This window comes from Salvelinus sp. IW2-2015, linkage group LG2 (genome assembly GCF_002910315.2).
Source record: "Salvelinus sp. IW2-2015 linkage group LG2, ASM291031v2, whole genome shotgun sequence".
Taxonomy (NCBI): domain Eukaryota; kingdom Metazoa; phylum Chordata; class Actinopteri; order Salmoniformes; family Salmonidae; genus Salvelinus; species Salvelinus sp. IW2-2015.
In genome coordinates, this window is record NC_036839.1 from 39,261,190 (window position 1) to 39,281,417 (window position 20,228).

The 20,228-nt window shown below is 46.4% G+C and overlaps 1 protein-coding gene across 2 annotated transcripts in view; it reads left to right on the forward strand.

Moving 5' to 3' along the window:
• The window catches only part of cracdla (cracd like a), a 25,403-nt gene extending 5,562 nt beyond the window's left edge, over window positions 1-19,841 (forward strand). The window contains exons 1-11 of one of the 2 annotated variants that reach the window (XM_023998638.1): window positions 2,674-2,742; window positions 2,895-2,959; window positions 5,869-5,983; window positions 8,041-8,173; window positions 10,248-10,412; window positions 10,621-10,689; window positions 10,792-11,037; window positions 16,002-17,301; window positions 17,602-18,770; window positions 18,862-18,982; window positions 19,113-19,841. In XM_023998638.1, the coding sequence (XP_023854406.1) occupies window positions 2,914-2,959; window positions 5,869-5,983; window positions 8,041-8,173; window positions 10,248-10,412; window positions 10,621-10,689; window positions 10,792-11,037; window positions 16,002-17,301; window positions 17,602-18,770; window positions 18,862-18,982; window positions 19,113-19,315 (3,567 nt within the window). In that variant the 5' untranslated portion in view covers window positions 2,674-2,742; window positions 2,895-2,913 and the 3' untranslated portion in view covers window positions 19,316-19,841. Of the gene's footprint in view, window positions 1-2,673; window positions 2,743-2,894; window positions 2,960-5,868; window positions 5,984-8,040; window positions 8,174-10,247; window positions 10,413-10,620; window positions 10,690-10,791; window positions 11,038-16,001; window positions 17,302-17,601; window positions 18,771-18,861; window positions 18,983-19,112 lie in introns of those variants that run through there. The other variant, XM_070448989.1, reaches the window with a different exon arrangement.
• The last annotated feature ends 387 nt before the right edge of the window (window positions 19,842-20,228 follow it).

Sequence of the window (20,228 nt, forward strand, 5' to 3'; positions counted from 1 at the left end):
TTTAGCCAGATCCTAATTGGTATGTTGAAATTTATGTTCCTTTTGATGGCATAGAAGGCCCTTCTTGCCTTGTCTCTCAGATCGTTCACAGCTTTGTGGAAGTTACCTGTGGTGCTGATGTTTAGGCCGAGGTATGTATAGTTTTTTGTGTGCTCTAGGGCAACGGTGTCTAGATGGAATTTGTGTTCCTGGTGACTGGACCTTTTTCTCTATAATCTATCTCTCCCTCTCTCCTTCTCTCCCTCTCAATTCAATTCAATTCAATTCAAGGGGCTTTATTGGCATGGGAAACATGTGTTAACATTGCCAAAGCAAGTGAGGTAGATATTATACAAAAGTGAAATAAACAATACAAATTAACAGTAAACCTTTCACTATGTCCTTATTGTCTCGCTCCTTCCCTCTCTCTCTCTTATTCTCCCTTCCTCCTTTCACTTTGTCCTTATTGTCTCGCTCCTTCCCTCTCTCTCTCTTATTCTCCCTTCCTCCTTTCACTATGTCCTTATTGTCTCGCTCCTTCCCTCTCTCTCTCTTATTCTCCCTTCCTCCTTTCACTATGTCCTTGTTGTCAGTCTCTCCCTCCCTCGGGGTGGCAGGTAGCCTMGTGGTTAGAGCATTGGTCCAGTATCCGAAAGGTTGCTAGATCGATTCCCAAGCTGACAAGGTAAAAGTCTGTCGTTCTACCCCTGAACAAGGCAGTTAACCCATTGTTCCCCGGGAGGCCATCATTGTAAATAAGAATTTGTTCTTAACTGACTTGCCTAGTTAAATAAAAATAAAGCAGATGTGGAGGACAGAAGCCTGAGTTTTTTAAGAAAGGACAAAGAATCCGCTGAGAGGGGGAACACAATGCCCCAAGGGAGGGATGGTGAGAGGGAGGGATAGCTACAGTGCAGTAAGGGCGACTGGTAGTACTGGGTTAGTAAACACAAGGAATGTTAGTCCTTGGGCAGAATTGGTTTAGCAACGCAGCATTATTTTAAGTATAAGAACCTTTAGATGGAGRTGCATTATACAAAGCACTTCTTTTTGAAAACTGGCTTCAAGACTATGTTGTCGCAACATATTGATTTTGGATTACTGTGTCTAATTGACATGCAACAATATGTACACTGTACAGAATGTAGAACATTATATACATCATTTGTGTAAATACTGTGTCTGCAATTAGCCTACATTCTCTGTRTGTGTCTGTGTGCTTATTTGATCAATGTGTGAACACAGTGCTTGTTTATACACTGTGTCTCAGCTAAATTTTGTGTCGCTGGGCCTGGTACATTGGAAATTGGTGATTAATCTGTTGTTGTGGGATTATGGGGCTGTGAAATTGTACAGGGATCTCTATGCAATGTCAATAATCTTGCAGATTATCACCTGTTTCTGGTGCCGCTTTCCTCTGGCTCATTAGATGGCACTCTGAGGAGCTGCATGGTGTCTTTAGACACCATTTTATCTCAGGAGCCTTGTGATACGGATATAGGATTTTATGTAATTTGATCACCCAGAAATGCAAACTTGTAGTGTATTCAAGGTTTACAAAGGTTAGTCATTTCCACTTTAACATTTCATGTTAACTTCATTTGCACTAACCAAAAATGTATCAACCCCTAAAAAAATGTAAAACAATTATAATACACACAATAATTCACATTTCCTGTTGTTGCAGGATTATTTTCCTGCTTTGAGAAACTGGTCAAATTAAGATCCTACACCTGTATAGCTAGCTAGTTGTTCCACATTTGAATCTAACTCTATTTTACACAGTGTATGCAGGCAGCAGCTGTTACAGTGGAGGTGTTCACTGTTTTCCAGTCTGTCTTCAATAGCAACCTATTCCCTAAAGCAGCCCTAATCTAGGGCACCAGATTTTAATAATTAGCTGGTTGATAAACTGAATCAGGTTAGTTACAACTGGGGTTGAAAAGAAAACCTACAGAAGAATAGCTCTCCGGGAACACGGTTGAAGACCCCTGCCCTAAAGGATATTAAGGGTGACACATTTCTTAGGACTATGCAACAGTGTGTTTTTAGACTTTATTTTTTTTAACCTTTATTTAATAGGCAAGTCAGTTAAGAACAAATTCTTATTTACAATGACGGCCTAGGAACAGTGGATTAACTGCCTTGTTCAGGGGCAGAACGACAGATTTTTACCTTGTCAGCTTGGTGATTCAATCTAGCAACCTTTCGGTTACTGGCCCAACGATCTAACCACTAGGCTACCTGCCGCCCCATAGGTCAACTCAACTCATGAAGACGAAGTCTCAAGGGGGACTCAGGAGCGGGCTGAACTTTGCATGTTGCTCCACAGCCTCATGCTGTCTGGCTTATCATCCTCTGGCCATCAACCAGCAGCTCTGTACTGTAGACTTCAATACTTCAAAGGMAGAGCCAGGTTATATGGCTGTAATGATCACAGAGACGGTGTGCTACCTGGGTGTGTGTTTGTGGGCGTGCGTTCATGCATGCGTGTGTGCGTACGTTAACTTAATATATCTTGGTGTTCCATTTGTCTATCTGCTGTAAATTGTAAACAGTGACTCATCCAGGTACCTATGGAGAAGGAGTGTGTTCTCAACCCACCTTCACGACTAGGTCAAGGTAAAAGTCTTAGTGCCAATAAACCTTTGTGCTCAGGTGGGGTGTGAGATAGTGTTCTGTTCAGGCGTGTGTTATCAGACTCATACATGTGCAGCGTAGAAGCGTGTTCACTGAGACTAAAGCATGATCAGAGACCATTGGGTGAGAGCATTCGCTCCAACAGATCTGCATCTCTCTTTCTCTGACTGCTGGCTTCTCTCCCTATCTGCTTTCATCTGTTGGTCTGTCTGTCTCTATGCTTTATTGTTTTATCTATTCATCCCTTTCTTTCACTCTCTTTATTCCTCCTGCAGTTGTTGAAAGGAAGGAGTGATGGAGTCTTTCCCAGGAGATGGGGAGGGCAGCCTTGATGACGGAGGTGAGGCACTCTGGAAAATGTGCATGATGTTTAGAGACCATGTGAAAGCTGAGTTAGTATACAATAAGTGTGTACCTATCTCTGTCAATCATCTATTAGTGTGTTAGTGTGGGTTAGAGTGGGTTAGTGGGTTAGAGTGGGTTATGGTGTGTTAGAGTGTGTTAGAATGTGTTAGAGTGGGTTAGAGTGTGTTAATGGGTTAGAGTGTTTAGAGTGGGTGTTAGAGTGGGTTACAGGGGGTTAGAGTGGGTGAGAGTGGGTTAGAGTGTGTGTTAGAGTGGGTTAGAGTGGGGTTAGAATGGGGGTTTGAGTGGGTTAAAGTGTGTGTTAGAGTAGGTTAGAGTGTGTTAGTGGGTGTTAGTGTGGGTTAGAGTGTGTTAATGGGTTAGAGTGGGTTAGGCCTGTAATAGGCCTACCTTTTACTCAATTTGGTGCTTGAAAAGTTAATGTAATTATTGTAGTCAATTGATCAGTTTTGTCAGAGATTTGGCCACTTTAATTTGTTTCCTGCCGCTTCAATTGAAGGGTGTTGCACTACCCTTTTGCGGTAAAACAATTTTGCGGTTATTTTTAGGACGACACCTAATGTTGGCTTCAACTTGGCATTCCATACAAATCCATCCATTTAAAAGGGGAACCGGTCACTTTCTCATGATAAAAACAGCAATAGTGAGATTCAAATGGTGAGATTAATGCTACTGCTATTCATTACTTTATGATGTCGACCTGCGTAGGCCACATAGGCTACAGAAAAATCGCCATGCATCCAAAGTACACTGCTCAAAAAAATAAAGGGAACACTTAAACAACACAATGTAACTCCAAGTCAATCACACTTCTGTGAAATCAAACTGTCCACTTAGGATGCAACACTGATTGACAATAAATTTCACATGCTGTTGTGCAAATGGAATAGACAACAGGTGGAAATTATAGGCAATTAGCAAGACACCCCCAATAAAGGAGTGGTTCTGCAGGTGGTGACCACAGACCACTTCTCAGTTCCTATGCTTCCTGGCTGATGTTTTGGTCACTTTTGAATGCTGGCGGTGCTTTCACTCTAGTGGTAGCATGAGACGGAGTCTACAACCCACACAAGTGGCTCAGGTAGTGCAGCTCATCCAGGATGGCACATCAATGCGAGCTGTGGCAAGAAGGTTTGCTGTGTCTGTCAGCGTAGTGTCCAGAGCATGGAGGCGCTACCAGGAGACAGGCCAGTACATCAGGAGACGTGGAGGAGGCCGTAGGAGGGCAACAACCCAGCAGCAGGACCGCTACCTCCGCCTTTGTGCAAGGAGGAGCAGGTGGAGTGACCTCCAGCAGGTCACAAATGTGCATGTGTCTGCTCAAACGGTCAGAAACAGACTCCATGAGGGTGGTATGAGGGCCCGACGTACACAGGTGGGGGTTGTGCTTACAGCCCAACACCGTGCAGGACGTTTGGCATTTGCCAGAGAACACCAAGATTGGCAAATTCGCCACTGGCGCCCTGTGCTCTTCACAGATGAAAGCAGGTTCACACTGAGCACATGTGACAGACCTCCAGCATGACCGGTTTGGCGGTGGGTCAGTCATGGTGTGGGGTGGCATTTCTTTGGGGGGCCGCACAGCCCTCCATGTGCTCGTCAGAGGTAGCCTGACTGCCATTAGGTACCGAGATGAGATCCTCAGACCCCTTGTGAGACCATATGCTGGTGCGGTTGGCCCTGGGTTCCTCCTAATGCAAGACAATGCTAGACCTCATGTGGCTGGAGTGTGTCAGCAGWTCCTGCAAGAGGAAGGCATTGATGCTATGGACTGGCCCGCCCGTTCCCCAGACCTGAATCCAATTGAGCACATCTGGGACATCATGTCTCGCTCCATCCACCAACGCCACGTTGCACCACAGACTGTCCAGGAGTTGGCGGATGCTTTAGTCCAGGTCTGGGAGGAGATCCCTCAGGAGACCATCCGCCACCTCATCAGGAGCATGCCCAGGCGTTGTAGGGAGGTCATACAGGCACGTGGAGGCCACACACACYACTGAGCCTCATTTTGAATTGTTTTAAGGACATTACATCAAAGTTGGATCAGCCTGTAGTGTGGTTTTCCACTTTAATTTTGAGCCAGACCTCCATGGGTTGATAAATTTGATTTCCATTGATAATTTTTGTGTGATTTTGTTGTCAGCACATTCAACTATGTAAAGAAAAAAGTATTTCATAAGAATATTTCATTCATTCAGATCTAGGATGTGTTATTTTAGTGTTCACTTAATTTTTTTGAGCAGTGTATTTAGTCAGGCAATGTCCACATTATTCTCACATATTTTAGAATGTAATAATCATTTGAATATCGATGCATTGGCAAGGCCCAAAAAATGCATTATTCTTGAAGTGATAATGGCAGGTTTCCATCCAATGTGTGAAAGATTTTCATGCTAATATTCATAAAACATCCAATATTCATAAAATCGGCACATTTTAAGATTTAAATGTATCACCTTTATTTTCCCTACCCTGCGAAGTTCATCGTCATTTCTTTCATCTGTAGCCTAATAAACTGTATGCTTTCCCCGACGAGTCGTAGCGGGAGGACCACACAACATGTCACCGCGGGACTCCAAGTCTACTTCGATATGATGGTTGTGATATCAATATTTGCGCATAAAAGCGTTTCCACCAACATTTCTCGCATAATTCATTTTACCAGCACAAAAAGATCCCAACTTGTATAGTTTATTTTGTTTTGTCGACATTTGGAAAGTTCAAACAAATATGTGCTGTTTCCATGACATTTTTTATTCAAGATTTAGGCTACTTTACTCGCATGAAAAGGCTGGATGGAAACCTGGTTAGTGTCACACATTGACCCCATTATTTATAAAAAGACTCATCTGTATGCGGGCTGTCATGACCTGTGTCCCCTAGGAAAGAGGAAGTCTAAACTGAAGACCCTTAAGATACGTCTGTTTGGGAGGACCAAGTTCAGCCAGTCTGCTAGTGATGTCACTGAGGCGGAGGGGCTGGGCTCAGCCGAGAATCTGTAAGTCTGTGTGTACGTGGGGGAGTTGGTGTGTGTGTGCGTGCAGTGGTGGAAAAAGTACTAAATTGTCATACTTAAGTAAAAGTAAAGATACCTTAATAGAAAATGACGTAAGTAAAAGCAAAAGTCACCCAGTAAAAGTTTAAAAAGTATCTGGTTTTAAAATGTACTTAAGTGGRAAAAATACTCAATTGTCATACTTGAGTAAAAGTAAAAAGTAAAAGGAAATGCTACACATCAAATTCCTTAATTAGACTGTACAATTTTCTTGTTGTTTGTATTTTTTTAATTTACGAACAGACTGGGACACTGACATAATTTACAAATGCAGTATTTGTGTTTAATGAGTCTGCCAGTTCAGAGGCAGTAGGGCTGACAACGTATTATATTGATAGGTGTGTGAATTGGTCGATATTGCTGTCCTGACCAAGCATTCTAAATGTAACATGTACTTTTTGGTGTAATACATTATTTACGTAAGTATTCAGACCATTATCTATGAGACTCGAAATTGAGCTCAGGTGCATCCTGTTTCCATTGATCATCCTTGAGATGTTTCTACAACTTGATTGGAGTCCACCTGTGTTAAAGTCAATTGATTGGAAATGATTTGGAAAGGCACACACCTGTCTATATAAGGTCCCACCGTTGACAGTGAATGTCAGAGCAAAAACCAAGCCATGAGGTCGAAGGAATTGTCCGTAGAGCCCCGAGACAGGATTGTGTCGAGGCACAGATCTGGAGAAGGGTACCAAAACATTTCTGCAGCATTGAAGGTACCCAAGAACACAGTGGCCGCCATAACTCTTAAATGGAAGAAGTTTGGAACCACCAAGACTCATCCTAGAGCTGGCCACCCGGCCAAACTGAGCAATCGGGATAGAAGGGCCTTGGTCAGGGAGGTGACCAAGAACCCGATGGCCACTCTGAAAGAGCTCTAGAGTTCCAATGTGGAGATGGGAGAACCTTCCAGAAGGACAACCATCTCTGCAGCACTCCACAAATCAGGCCGTTATGGTAGAGTGGCCAGACGGAAGCCACTCCTCAGTAATTGGCACATGACAGCCCATTTGGAGTTTACCAAAAGGCACCTAAAGACTCTCAGACCATGAGAATCAAGATTCTCTGGTCTGATGAAACCAATATTCAACTCTTTGGCCTGAATGCCAAGTGTCATGTCTGTCGGAAACCTGGCACCATCCCTACAGTGAAGCATGGTGGTGGCAGCATCATGCTGTGGGGGTGTTTTTCAGCGGCAGGGACTGGGAGACTAGTTAGGATCGAGGCAAAGATGAACGGTGCAAAGAACAGAGAGGTCCTTAATGAAAACCTGGTCCAGAGCACTCAGGACCTCAGACTGGGGCGAAGGTTCACCTTCCAACAGGACAACGACCCTAAGCATACAGGCAAGACAATGCAGGAGTGGCTTCGGGATAAATCTCTGAATGTCCTTGAGTGGCACAGCCAGAGCCCGGACTTGCCCGATCGAACATCTCTGGAGAGACCTGAAAATAGCTGTCTAGCAAAGCTCCCCATCCAAACTGACAGAGGTTGAGAGGATCTGCAGAGAATAACGGGAGAAACTCCCCAAATACAGGTGTACCAAGCTTTTAGCGTCATACCCAAGAAGACTCAAGGTTGTAATTGCTGACAATGGTGCTTCACAAAGTACAGAGTAAAGGGTCCGAATACTTATGTAAATGTGATATTTCAGTTTTTATTTTTAATAAATTAGCAACAATTTCTAAAAACCTGTTTTTGATTTGTCTTAGAATAAGGCTGTAACGTAATAAAACGTGGAAAAAGTCAAGGGGTCTTAATACTTTTAGAAGGCACTGTATTTTCTTTAGGAATTTAGTGGAGTAAAAGTAAAAGTTGTCAAAAATATAAATATTAAAAGTAAAGTACAGATACCCCCAAAAACTACTTAAGCAGTACTTTCAAGTATTTTACTTAACTGCTTTACACCACTGTGTGTGAATGCATGTGTGTTTACAAATGTAGCATTGATTCAATGACATCCATATTCCCTCCTCTCTCCATCCCTCGTCTACCAGGTTTTCAGGCGTTTTGGGATCACGAGCGTTGTCACATGACAGTATCTTCCTGCCCGACCAGGATCTGTCTAGTCCGGAGCAGCCCAGAGTTCTATCCCAGGAGAACGTCCAAGGCAGGATCAAAGAACTCCAGGTGAGTCTGCATTCCATGGAGAACCCTGGATCTAGAAACCTGCATATGCATCTAAAGGCCCAAACCCCATTCAAAAGGAGTCCCACACCTCAAAGTAAACCCCATTGACCAGGGCGTCAAACTAATTTTGCCCCAGGGGTCTTCAACGAGGTCAGGAAGGCCACACTGAAAATGTGTTATATTTTCTTGCCGTCAAGATGAGCAAAAGATAGTTCTCTATCCATCGTTTTTGGAATTTTCGATACTCCCTGACTTTCTAGCTTTAATTTTGGTGATTATCGAGCTGGACACAGTCAATAAACTTTATAAATGTATGTCCATTATAATTTCTACACAGTTTTGATTTRGTTTTAGCCATATATATCTACAGTACCAGTCAAAAGTTGACACACCTACTCATTCCAAGGTTTTTATTTATTTGTACTATTTACTACATTGTCGTGTAATAGTGAAGACATCAAAACTATGAAATAACACATGTGGAATCATGTACTAACCAAAAAAGTGTTAAACAATTCCAAATATATTTTATATTTGAGATTCTTCAAAGTAGCCACCCTTTGCCTTGATTACAGCTTTGCACACTCTTGGCATTCTCTCAACCAGCTTCATGAGATAGTCACCTGGAATGCATTTTAATTAACAGGTGTGCCTTGTTAAAAGTTCATTTTTGGAATTTCTTTCCTTAATGYGTTTGAGCCAATCTGTTGTGTTGTGACAAGGTAGGGGTGGTATACAGAAGATAGCCCTATTTGGTAAAAGACAATGTCCATATTATGGCAAGAACAGCTCAAATAAGCAAAGAGAAACAACAGTCCATCATTACTTGTAAGACATGAAGGTCAGTCAATCCGGAAAATTTCAAGAACTTTTAAAGTTTCTTCAAGTGCAGTCGCAAAAACCATCAAGCGCTGTTATGAAACTGGCTCTTATGAGGACCGCCACAGCAAAGGAAGACCCAGAGTTACCTCTGCTGCAGAGGATAAGTTCATTAGAGTTAACTGCACCTCAGATTGCAGCCCAAATAAATGCTTCACAGAGTTCAAGTAACAGACACATCTCAACATCAACCATTCAGAGGAGACTGTGTGAATCAGGCCTTCATAGTTTAATTGCTGCAAAGAAACCACTGCTAAAGGACACCAATAAGTAGAAGATAATTACTTGTGCCAAGAAACACAAGCAATGGACATTAGACCAGTGGAAATCTGCCCTTTGGTCTGATGAGTTCAAATTTGCGATTTTTGGTTCCAACCGCCGTGTCTTTGTGAGACGCAGAGTAGGTGAACGGATGATCCCACCGTAAAGCATGGAGGAGGAGGTGTGATGGTGTGGGTGTGCTTTGCTGGTGACACTGTCAGTGATTTATTTACAATTCAAGGCACACTTAACCAGCATGGCTACCACAGCATTCTGCAGCGATACACCATACCATCTGGTTTGAGTTTAGTGGGACTATCATTTTTTTTTTCAACAGGACAATGACCTAACACACCTCCAGGCTGTGTAAGGGCTATTTGACCAAGAAGGAGAGTGATGGAGTGCTGCATGAAATTACCTGGCTTCTACAATCACCGACCTCAACCCAATTGAGATGGTTTGGGATGAGTTGGACCACAGAGTGAAGGAAAAGCAGCCAACAAGTGCTCAGCATTTGTGGGAACTCCATCAAGACTGTTAGAAAAGCATTCCAGGTGCAGCTGGTTGAGAGAATACCAAGAGTGTGCAAAGCTGTCATCAAGGCAAAGGGTGGCTATTTGAAGAATCTCAAATATAAAATATATTTTGATTTGTTTAACACTTTTTTGGTTACTACATGATTCCATTTGTGTTATTTCCTAGTTTTGATGTCTTCACTATTATTCTACAATGTAGAAAATAGTAAAAATAAAGGAAAACCCTTGAATGAGTAGGTGTTCTGAAACTTTTGACCGGTAGTGTATATATATATTTTTTGAACGGATTGGACCCCCATGGCATAGACCCTCATTCTTCTGTGTAAATTAGGAATTGATGTCAATGGGTTACCAAGCAGATCTCAAGCGAAGTTTCTGCATTTTTTCTGATTTGCCAGATGAAGCTGCTGCAGCAGAACATGCATCTAGGCCCGCCCCCACTGGTTCTGCCAATTAAACATCCCGAGGACCTGGGGGGCAGCTCAGAGGACGATGGTCTGCCCCACAGCCCCCCCGAAATCTCCATAGGCAACAACATAGCCCCCAGGGGGTTATCTTACAAGGTGAGCCCATCACCCACCTGTATCAGCCACTCTCTCCATCCGATCTCCAACCTCTACCCTCAACAAATTCCAAACCCTCCATACCTCAATTTTCTCTCATCGAGTCAGTAATTATGTTCATATTCCAATAGTGCAGATACAGTAGTTGAACATTTCATTCCTCATCAGCGATTGTGCATCACCCAAACCCTTCCCTTTTCCTCCACAGTTCCCTGCTCCTCCCAGGCACCATAGCTCTCTGAGTTTAGCAGGAACAGGAAGTGAGAAGGAAGTGCAGGTTATACCTTTTCCTGTTTGAGTGTCACTGACTCTATCACTTGATCTCAACTATGTGTTGTCATAGATCCAGATGTTTATCCTGTGTTTTATTTGTTCATAGGCCTGCTCCCAACCCTCGTCCCATCCCCTCTCCCCCGTGCCCAAACCTCCTCTTACCAACTCCGTGCCCCCCACCCCATCTGCCCCCCAAACTGGCTTCTCCCCTGCCCCCCCTGCCTCCCCTGCCTTGGACTTCAGCACCCCAGCCCAGTTCACCCCCTGCCTGGATAACTCTGCCGCCCGCCACCGCATGTCCATCAAACCCAGGAACCAGAGAGCCAGCGCCAAGAACAAAAGGCTGAACATTGTAAGTCCTGCCTGGGCATACCAACACCACATGGGGCTCTGCCTCTGGATCTCACACATACAGAGGAAGGCTCAGGAAAAATCAAAATACTAACTGGATACACTTGCTCTATGATTAGTCTCTCGCTTTCTCGCTCCCTTGCTCTCTGAATTTCAATTTCAATTTAAGGGCTTTATTGGCATGGGAAACATATGTTTACATTGCCAAAGCAAGTGAAATAGATAAACAAAAATGAAAAACAATTTAAACATTTTACAGTAAACATTACACTCACAAAAGTTCCAAAAGAATAAAGACATTTCAAATGTCATATCATATTATGTGCAAATAGTTAAAGTACAAAAGGGAAAATGAATAAACATAAATTTGGGTTGTATTTACAATGGTGTTTGTTCTTCACTGGTTGCCCTTTTCTTGTGGTAACAGGTCACGATCTTGCTGCTGTGACGGCACACTGTGGTATTTCCCCCAATAGATATGGGAGTTGATCAAAATTGGGTTTCTGAAGGAAACATGTGTCTTTAATATGGTCATACATTTGGCAGGAGGTTAGGAAGTGCAGCTCAGTTTCCACCTTGAAGAGGGTGGGTGGGGCTTAAACTGCATYCCTGTCTCACCCCACGGCCCTGTGGAAAGAAATGTGTGTGTTTTTGCCAATTYTAACCACACACTTGTTGTTTGTGTACATAGATTCTATAATGCCGTATGTTATTCCCCCAACACCACTTTCCATCAATTTGTATAGCAGACCCTCATGCCAAATTGAGTCAAAAGCTTGATGACTCTCCATCTGTCCCCATCTCTGCTGAGTTCCGCGAGGCCTTGCAGGAGAGCTGGGCCTCTGCCAGGGGGAGCTTCCGACTCACAGCAGAGACTAGACCATGGAGTTATGTTGCGGGCGTTAAGTCACTCGGCCTCCGGGAGTACCCRACTATGGACACCATGCCACCTTGGCTGAGCTTATGCCTTCCCATTGTGACAGGTGTGATGGTGTCATCCGTCACTGCCATAGGGACGTGCCTTGGGGTCCCAGGCGCTCGGAGCGCCAGAGGAGAGGCGGGCCCCAGCAGGACCCATAACACACCCTTCCCCGGCCTCGGCCRCTTCTCCCGGTCTCAAAGGGCAAAGTGTGAGGAGGGTGTGGAGACCCCCTGGGTGTTAGGGTTACCATCTCCAATTACAGTTCTGGCCACCGTCCTTCAGGGGCCTTCATGTCACCACAGTGGCCGACCCCCTGAAGAAAACCCTGCGGCTGGAGATCTCCTCACTCCTGGACAAGGGTGCCATCTGCAGGATCGAGACATCAGAACGGCTCGGTGGGTCTCACTCCACTTATTTTGTGGTCCCAAAAAGAAACGGAGGGTTTCGACCGATTCTGGACCTCCGCAACCGTAATGGGTACTTAGGTTCCACATGCTGTCAACATGTGGTTTGTGACGCTGGACCTGAGGGATGCGTACTTCCATGTTCCTGTTCACCCAGCTCATTTGCAGCACCTCCGATTTGATTTCGAAGGGACGGCTTACGAATTCATGGTTCTTCCCTCCACCCTCTCCTTGGCACCCTGCACTTTCACAAAGTGCATGGACGCTGTCCTGGCACCTAACACGTCACAAGGATTGTTGATCCTCAATTACCTGGACGATTGGCTGATTGGTACCCCAAACAGGACCCAGGTCGTGTCAGACAGAGACATGCTCCTGACCCACATCGGCGGGATGGGCATTACTGTAAATGACAAGAAGAGTCATCTGATGCCCACGCAGAGGGTGGGCGAACGGGATTCAGTCCTCATGAAAGCACGCCTGCCCACCAGAAGGGTTCAGGCGATCTTATCTTGCCTCGAACATTTTCGGCAGGGGCGGGTGGTATCCGCCCTGACCTGCCAATGCCGGTTGGGCTTGCTGACGGCAGCCTCGTTGCTGATTCCCCTGGGCCTGCTCCATCTCCGGCCTCTTCAGCAGTGGTTCAACTCCCACTGGCTGCACCCGAAGCGCCACCGTCACCGCCAGCTGCGGGTGACCACACAGTGCCTCATTGTTGAGGTGGCGCTGTCGCTCCTYTCTCTTTGGAGTAGCAGGTACATCAATACACTAGAGTTCTGAGCTGTACTGCTGGCTCTGCGGTATTTCCTTCCACATCTGAAGGGAAGACATGTCCTGGTGAGAACGGACAACACCACAGTGGTGGCTTACATCAACCATCAGGGTGGCCTGAGGTCCCACCGCCTCCATCTTATGACACGGGAGCTCCTTCTCTGGGCTCAGGGACGTCTAGCGTCTCTACACGCAGCACATGCACCTGGCATCCTGAATGTGGCAGCGCATATGCTCTCGAGGGAGGGCCCGCCATCTTGGGACTGAAGCCTACATCCCCAGGTCGTGCAGCACCTGTGGGACAAGTTTGGGAGGGCGCAGGTGGACCTGTTTGCCTCCCTAATCAATGCACACTGCCCCCTGTGGTACTCTATGTCGGATCCAACAGAGCCTCTGGGCTTGGTAGCTCTGGCTCACGATTGGCCAGGGCTGGAGCTTTACGCATTCCCCCCTCTTTTTCCCCTGATCCAGGATGTGCTGGACAGGACCAGGATGGTGGAGCATCGTCTGCTGCTGGGTGCCCCATACTGGCCCATACGACCCTGGTTCAGCCTTCTCCTGTCCCTGTTGTCTGGGACACCTTGACAACTGCCCCTGACACCCGACCTGCCGGAGGAACTCTGTGGCGTCCGAGACTGCACCGCCTCAGTCTGTGGGCTTGGCCGCTGAACGGCACCAATGGTCCATGTTAGGACTACAGGAGGGCATAATGAACACCATGTAGAGCGCAAGGGCACCGGCTACAACCGCAGCATACCAGTTGCACTGGCGGTTGTTCTGCTTTTGGTGCACTGGTGTTGAGGTTGTGCACGAGTCATGCAGGGTGCAGTATGTCCTCCAATACCTTCAGTCTGGCTTGGATGAGGGTTTGGCAGCCTCTACACTGAGAGGGTATTTGGCTGCTATATCTGCCTGCCATGTGGGGTGGATGGACAGGCCGGTGGGGCGCCTTGTTCTCCAGGTTTATGAAAGGGGTTCGTCGCCTGCATCCAGCTAGGACCCACTCAATGGCGAGCTGGGATCTGGATGTGGTCTTGGCAGCTTTGGCAAAGCCGCCTTTCAAACAGTTGGAGTCTGCCTCCCCAAAACACCTCTCTATGAAGGTGGCTTTCTTGGTAGCGATTACTTCCATGAAGAGGTTGGGTGAGCTCCATGCTTTTTCGGTAAGTTCTGAGTGCCACCGGATGGACCCCGGTGGGAGGAGTATATCTCTCCGCCCCAACCATTCATTCCTCCCGAAGGTTCTGCTTACAACCCCCGGCAGTGTTAGGGGAGTCTGGGCCTCCCTCCAGCATCACCTCCCCTTCCGGGGACTGTGCCGGGGCCCTCCTTCCACATTGATGGCCCCTGCGTCTCGGTCCTCGCTGGGATTTTACCGCTGACTGACCAGGTCCCTCCCTGGAGTGATACAATATAGTGAAATATAACGAAGGTTACGTATGTAACCACGGTTACGTGAGCTATATGGATCACTCCAATCCTCTACGGCGCTAGAGGCGCCTCAAAAATGATGTAGAGAACATGTTTCGCGGCCATGCGGTCTATATATAGGGGCGAACCCAAGCCGTGACACAGGTGTACACGGGAGTAAATCTGTAAATCCTCACCTTGGATGTATCCCTCTGCCGGGGACTGATACCAATATATTGGAGTGATCCATATAGCTCACATAACCGTGGTTACATACGTAACCTTCGTTATCAGTCCTTGGTTCCAAATATTGGGGAAGATGCTATAGCTAAGGATGATGTTAAAGTGTTTAAGTATAGCCAATTGGAATTTGTGCTCTGTATATTTTAATATGTGATCCTGAGATTTGTATTTGATCATGTATATGTTTGTGCTGTTTGTTCTTTGTTATAGTGCCAAAAAGATTGGAGAAGTTGTTTATCCATACATCTCTTTTTTCTATAGATAACTCTTCCTGTTGTTGTTTGTTTAGTGTTATCCAATTTTCCCAGAAGGTTAGAGTCTATTGATTCTTCAAATACATTGAGCTGATTTCTGACGTGCTGTTCCTTCTTTTTCCATAGTGTATTTCTGTATAGTGTATTAGTGATACTCTCACTCTCTCTCTCTCAATTTAAGGGGCTTAGTTGGCATGGGAGACATATGTTTACATTGCCAAAGCAAGTGAAATAGATAATAAACTAAAGTGAAATAAATAGTGAACATTACACTCACAAAAGAATAAAGACATTTCAAATGTCATATTATGTCTATATACGGTGTACGGTGTTKTAATGATGTGCAAATAGTTGAAGTACAAAAAGGAAAATAAATACACATACATATTGGTTGTATTTACAATGGTGTTTGTTCTTCACTGGTTGCCCTTTTCTTGTGGAAACAGGTCACAAATCTTACTGCTGTGATGGCACACTGCGGTATTTCACCCAATAGACATGGGAGTTTATCAAAATTGGATTTGTTTTCGAATTCTTTGTGGGTTTGTGTAATCTGAGGGAAATGGTATGGTCATACATTTGGCAGGAGGTTAGGAAGTGCAGCTCAGTTTCCACCACATTTTTTGGGCAGTGTGCACGAGGTCTTCCTTTGGCGGCCTTTCTCAATAGCAAGGCTATGCTCACTGAGTCTGCACAGTCAAATATTTCCTTAATTTTGGGTCAGTCACAGTGGTCTCTCAGATCGTTTACAGCTTTGTGGAAGTTACCTGTCACGCTGATGTTTAGGCTGAGGTATGTATAGTTTTTTGTGTGCTCTAGGGCAACGGTGTCTAGATGGAATTTTGTATTCATGGTCTTGGCAACTGGACCTTTTTTGGAACACCATTAATCTTGTCTTACTGAGATTTACTGTCAGGGCCCAGGTCTGACAGAATCTGTCTCGTTCTCTCTCTATCTCCAGACTGAGTCGAGACCACGCTCAGAGAGTCTCAACAACTTTGACCAACCGTTGACTGAAGAAGAGGAAGGGCCTGCCATTACCGGGAGGAGAACACATTTACGCTGTCACTCTACCCTGATCCCAAAGGCGCAACAAGGGGGGTCGACCACCCCCACTGCACCCCCAGAGCTGACACCCCTAAAGTCGAGTTCCACAGAGGCTGAGGGGTCCCCCCAAAAAACCACTCTCCCCTGCAAGCCCTCCCCACAGGAGCAGCCCCATCCTGGGGTTCCAGTTGTCTCCCCTGTGACCCGCCAGCTACCTGGAGCTAAACAGCCACAGCCCTCATCTGTGACCACAGTGCAGGACCTGAGATACACTCCACAACAACAGTCCCTGAAACAGTCCCTGGGAGACCCCAAGCCCCCAGACCCATCCCAAACCAAGAGGGACGTCCTGAGCAAGAGTGGGGTACCGAATTCTACCCCCAGCACCGAGGGTAGCCCCAAAGACGAACCACTCCTTTCTGCCAGGCCCACAGCTAGCCTGACCTCAGTGGTGACTCTCAGAACGTCCTCTCTGAGGAGCAAGACAGAGGCTAGGGCTGGTGGTCAGAGTACCACACAGCCACCTGCAGGCCAGGAGGACACATGTCAGGCAGAGCCAATGTCCACTGAAGGAGCTCCGAAGCCAGGCTCCAGGCCCTTCCTGTTCTCCATCAACTCAGCCAAGGGGCGAGAAACACCCAGGATGGGAAGTGGTGGTTTCTTGGTAGTAGTGGAGCAGGCTGGGGATGGGGAGAAGAGGGAGGGGAGGGAGGAGGGGACAGAGGTAAAGTTGACCCCCTCAAACGCCAGCCAGAGGGGGCAGGAGCAGCAGAGGGGCAGGCGGGAGAGGGACAAGCCCAAAGAAGAGGAGTTGACTGCCATCGATATGGGGGGGAAAGTCTCAGAAGGGGAGGAGGTGGAGGAGGAGTGCGGTGAGGGAGTGGAGGATGCAGTGGAAGCAAAGGAGGAGACAGAGGTAGATGGGAAAATTGCATTTGGCGTGAACCTTCGCTCCATCTCTCTCTCTCCGAGGGTACAGGCGGAGGCAACCACCAGCCAATCAGATCTCAAGATAAAGCGTCACAGTGCGGAGGTGGGCGCTCTCCTTCTTGCCCCTTATACTCCCTCCTCAAAACCCACCAGGCTTGAGGGGCTTCGGGACACCCCTCCAACCAGGGCTAACTCCATGCCCAAAAAGCTCTATACAAACAACTGGGATGCCCCCACAACACTGTATTCCTCCAGGGGAAGAGCTGGCTCCCTCAGAGAAGCAGGTGAGACCCACTCTCTGAAATGTATGAGTCATCAGCCATGTGGGTAAATGACAAACATAATATACTGTAAGTCATGCGTTTACTGGATAGGGATGTCAGTGCTGGACTTTGTCCCCAGCTACACTTCTACAGAATATACAATCTCTATGTTATCAGGGCAGTTAACCAATGAAGGAGATATGCTGCACTAGAATAAGAATGACAGGCTACACTGGAATGATAGACTGTTACTGTGTTCATTAAAACACCACCAGTGTTGTTTCATCATGTGAATGTGTCTAACCCAGTTTCCTCCCTCAGATACAGCAACCCCCGCCCAGCCGACCCCCTCGCCTCTCATCAAAGAGGCCCAAACCACCCCAGCTACACCTAAAGAGGCCCAAACCACCCCAGCTACACCTGAAGAGGACCAAACCCTGCCTGTCCTACCCATAGAAGCCCAGGCTACCACCTCAGCCCCTCAGAACCCCCCGACTGCCCCCCAGGCGGCACCCCAGGCTGCCGTATCGTGGATGAGCATGGCATGGGGGAAGACCAGGGGCCTCCAGCAGCTCTTCACCAGCAGTTTGCCCAGAGAGTTCACCGGCATGCAGTCCCCAACTCAACCGCAGGCTCAGACCAAAACGCAACCACACACACCGTCACTGGCTAGGATTGTGATGCAAACTCAGAGACAGAATGCAACAGAACCACAAACGACAATGCCACCACAGGCTCAGACCACAATGCAACCCCTGACTGCTAAACTACTGCAGTCACAGAATGCAGTGCAACCACCACAGACAGTAGCACAAGCCCCCACACAGACCATAAAACTACCAGTGACACAGACCACAACGCCACCACAGGCTCAGACCACAAAGCTACCAGTGACACAGACCACCAAACACCTGCAGACCACCAAAACACCACAGACACAGAACGCAACACAACCACAAACAATGACACAACAATCAACACAGAACTCAAAACCATCAACACAGACGTCCAACCAAATCAACACTCGAGCAGCACAACCAATCGCTACTCAACCTCTAGCCCAGTCTACACAACGCTCCGTGTCTCAGGTGACCCCACAGTCCAGCCGGCGAGCAAACCAGCCCACCCTGTGCTCCACTCCACAGACCCAAGCCCAAATAACACTACGGATCGCCCCAATGGGTGCAACTTCCACTCAGCCACCGTCCCCATCTACCCTCTCGTCAAGCCCACGCTCCACACCCAGCCAGCCCCCTTGGAGCGCACAAGGTCTCAACCCTATCCCCCAGCCCAAACCAGCCTTAGCTCCAACAACAACCCCAGTCCAACTCCTAGTGAGAGGTGAGAAGGTCCCTGGCGACCAGAGGAATAGTGAGGGGACGGCTGTGTCAACAGAGAAGAGGGTGGACCGGGACAGGCCATTGACTGTGGGAGGGACGGCAGCCTTTTTGGGGAAACGGGCAGAGTGGACCCCCCCTGCTGGAAGCAAGGTAACATCCCTGCTTTCTCTCACACATCATCTGAGAACAGAGGTGTTAATCAAATAGAGTTTCAGTTCACTCTCACTCCTCCCCAATACAGGTAGAGCTCAGGAGAACCAGGACCCCACCTGAGTCTCAGCCCACGGCTGAATTGGCTGCTCCTCCCAAAGCCACAACTACTCACAGAGACGCTAAAGATGCCAAACTCGACAGGAGGCCAGGTAGAGCGATGTTAAATACATTGGATGGGTTAAAATAATGACTGAATTATATGTTATAGTAACCATTAAGATAGTGTCCTATTCATTTCTATGGTCATAATAACAGCCTCTCTATGTGTTCCCCTCTTAGAATCGAGCCCAGCCATAGTGGCAGGCAGACTTGCAGACCGAGACAACAAATGGCTGAGGAAAAACATGCCAACTTCATTGTCTCCATCATCACCTTCGTCATCATCCCCCTTGCAGACCATTTCTGACAGCGGGGGTCAGCCATCTTGGATGGAACTGGCCAAGAGGAAGTCAATGGCCTGGAATGACAAGACCATGGACTGATAGAATGAGAAAGAAAGAAAGAAAGAGAAAGAAAGAAAGAAAGAAAGAAAGAGGGGGAGCGTCGGGGGGATATGTACTGTAAATATAGAGAGATAAAAAGAGAGAAGGGGGAGTTCCTTATTTGAATGCACTTATTACTAATTGCTCTGGACAAGAGCTCCATTGTAAGTTGTGAGAGACAGAGGGAGAGAAACATCCACAATGGTAGTGATGGGAATGTAGAGAGACTGAAGGAGATGTTGAGTTCATTGAAGTGGAATTTAATAGACTTTGGAAGCAACAGCTATTGGCAAAACATGCTTCCCTTGAATGTACAGACATGCTGTGTTTGCAAAACAATGTTTGTATTTCATTTTTTTGTATGGGATAACTATGAAGCTGATTGGTTTCCTGTCAATAAATTCTTATGTTTGGAGTTTTGATCCAAACATATTTTTTTCCCAAAGTCTGGGCTTATGTTGGAGATGGAAATAATATTATTGGAATTATCTACGAATGCTTCATCAGAAATAAATGATTTCTATGATACAGTAGTTGTCTGTAATAAATGTTGATGTCTCKGTGTGTTTTCTGTCAATAAGACAGTTGTCTGTCATTGTATTTTTGCTGACTATACAAACAGAGCATTAAAAGTACCCTGTCCGTGATCCCACTCCCCAAAGATGTCCCAGGGGGAGTCGGGATATGCAAAAACACATTTCCAACAGGACAAATATAATCACCCACCAAATTATTATTTAAGCATTTAATTTCAAAACTATTTTGGTTATTCAAAGACAGAAAGCTGCACAGAAATATAAAATGAGTCAAACCACATTTAAAGCAGCATGTATGACTAGTCTGGCCTGGGAGAATATCAGAATGTCAGAAAATGTAAATGGAGAAAGGAGGGCAACATTCACCCGGTCATTAC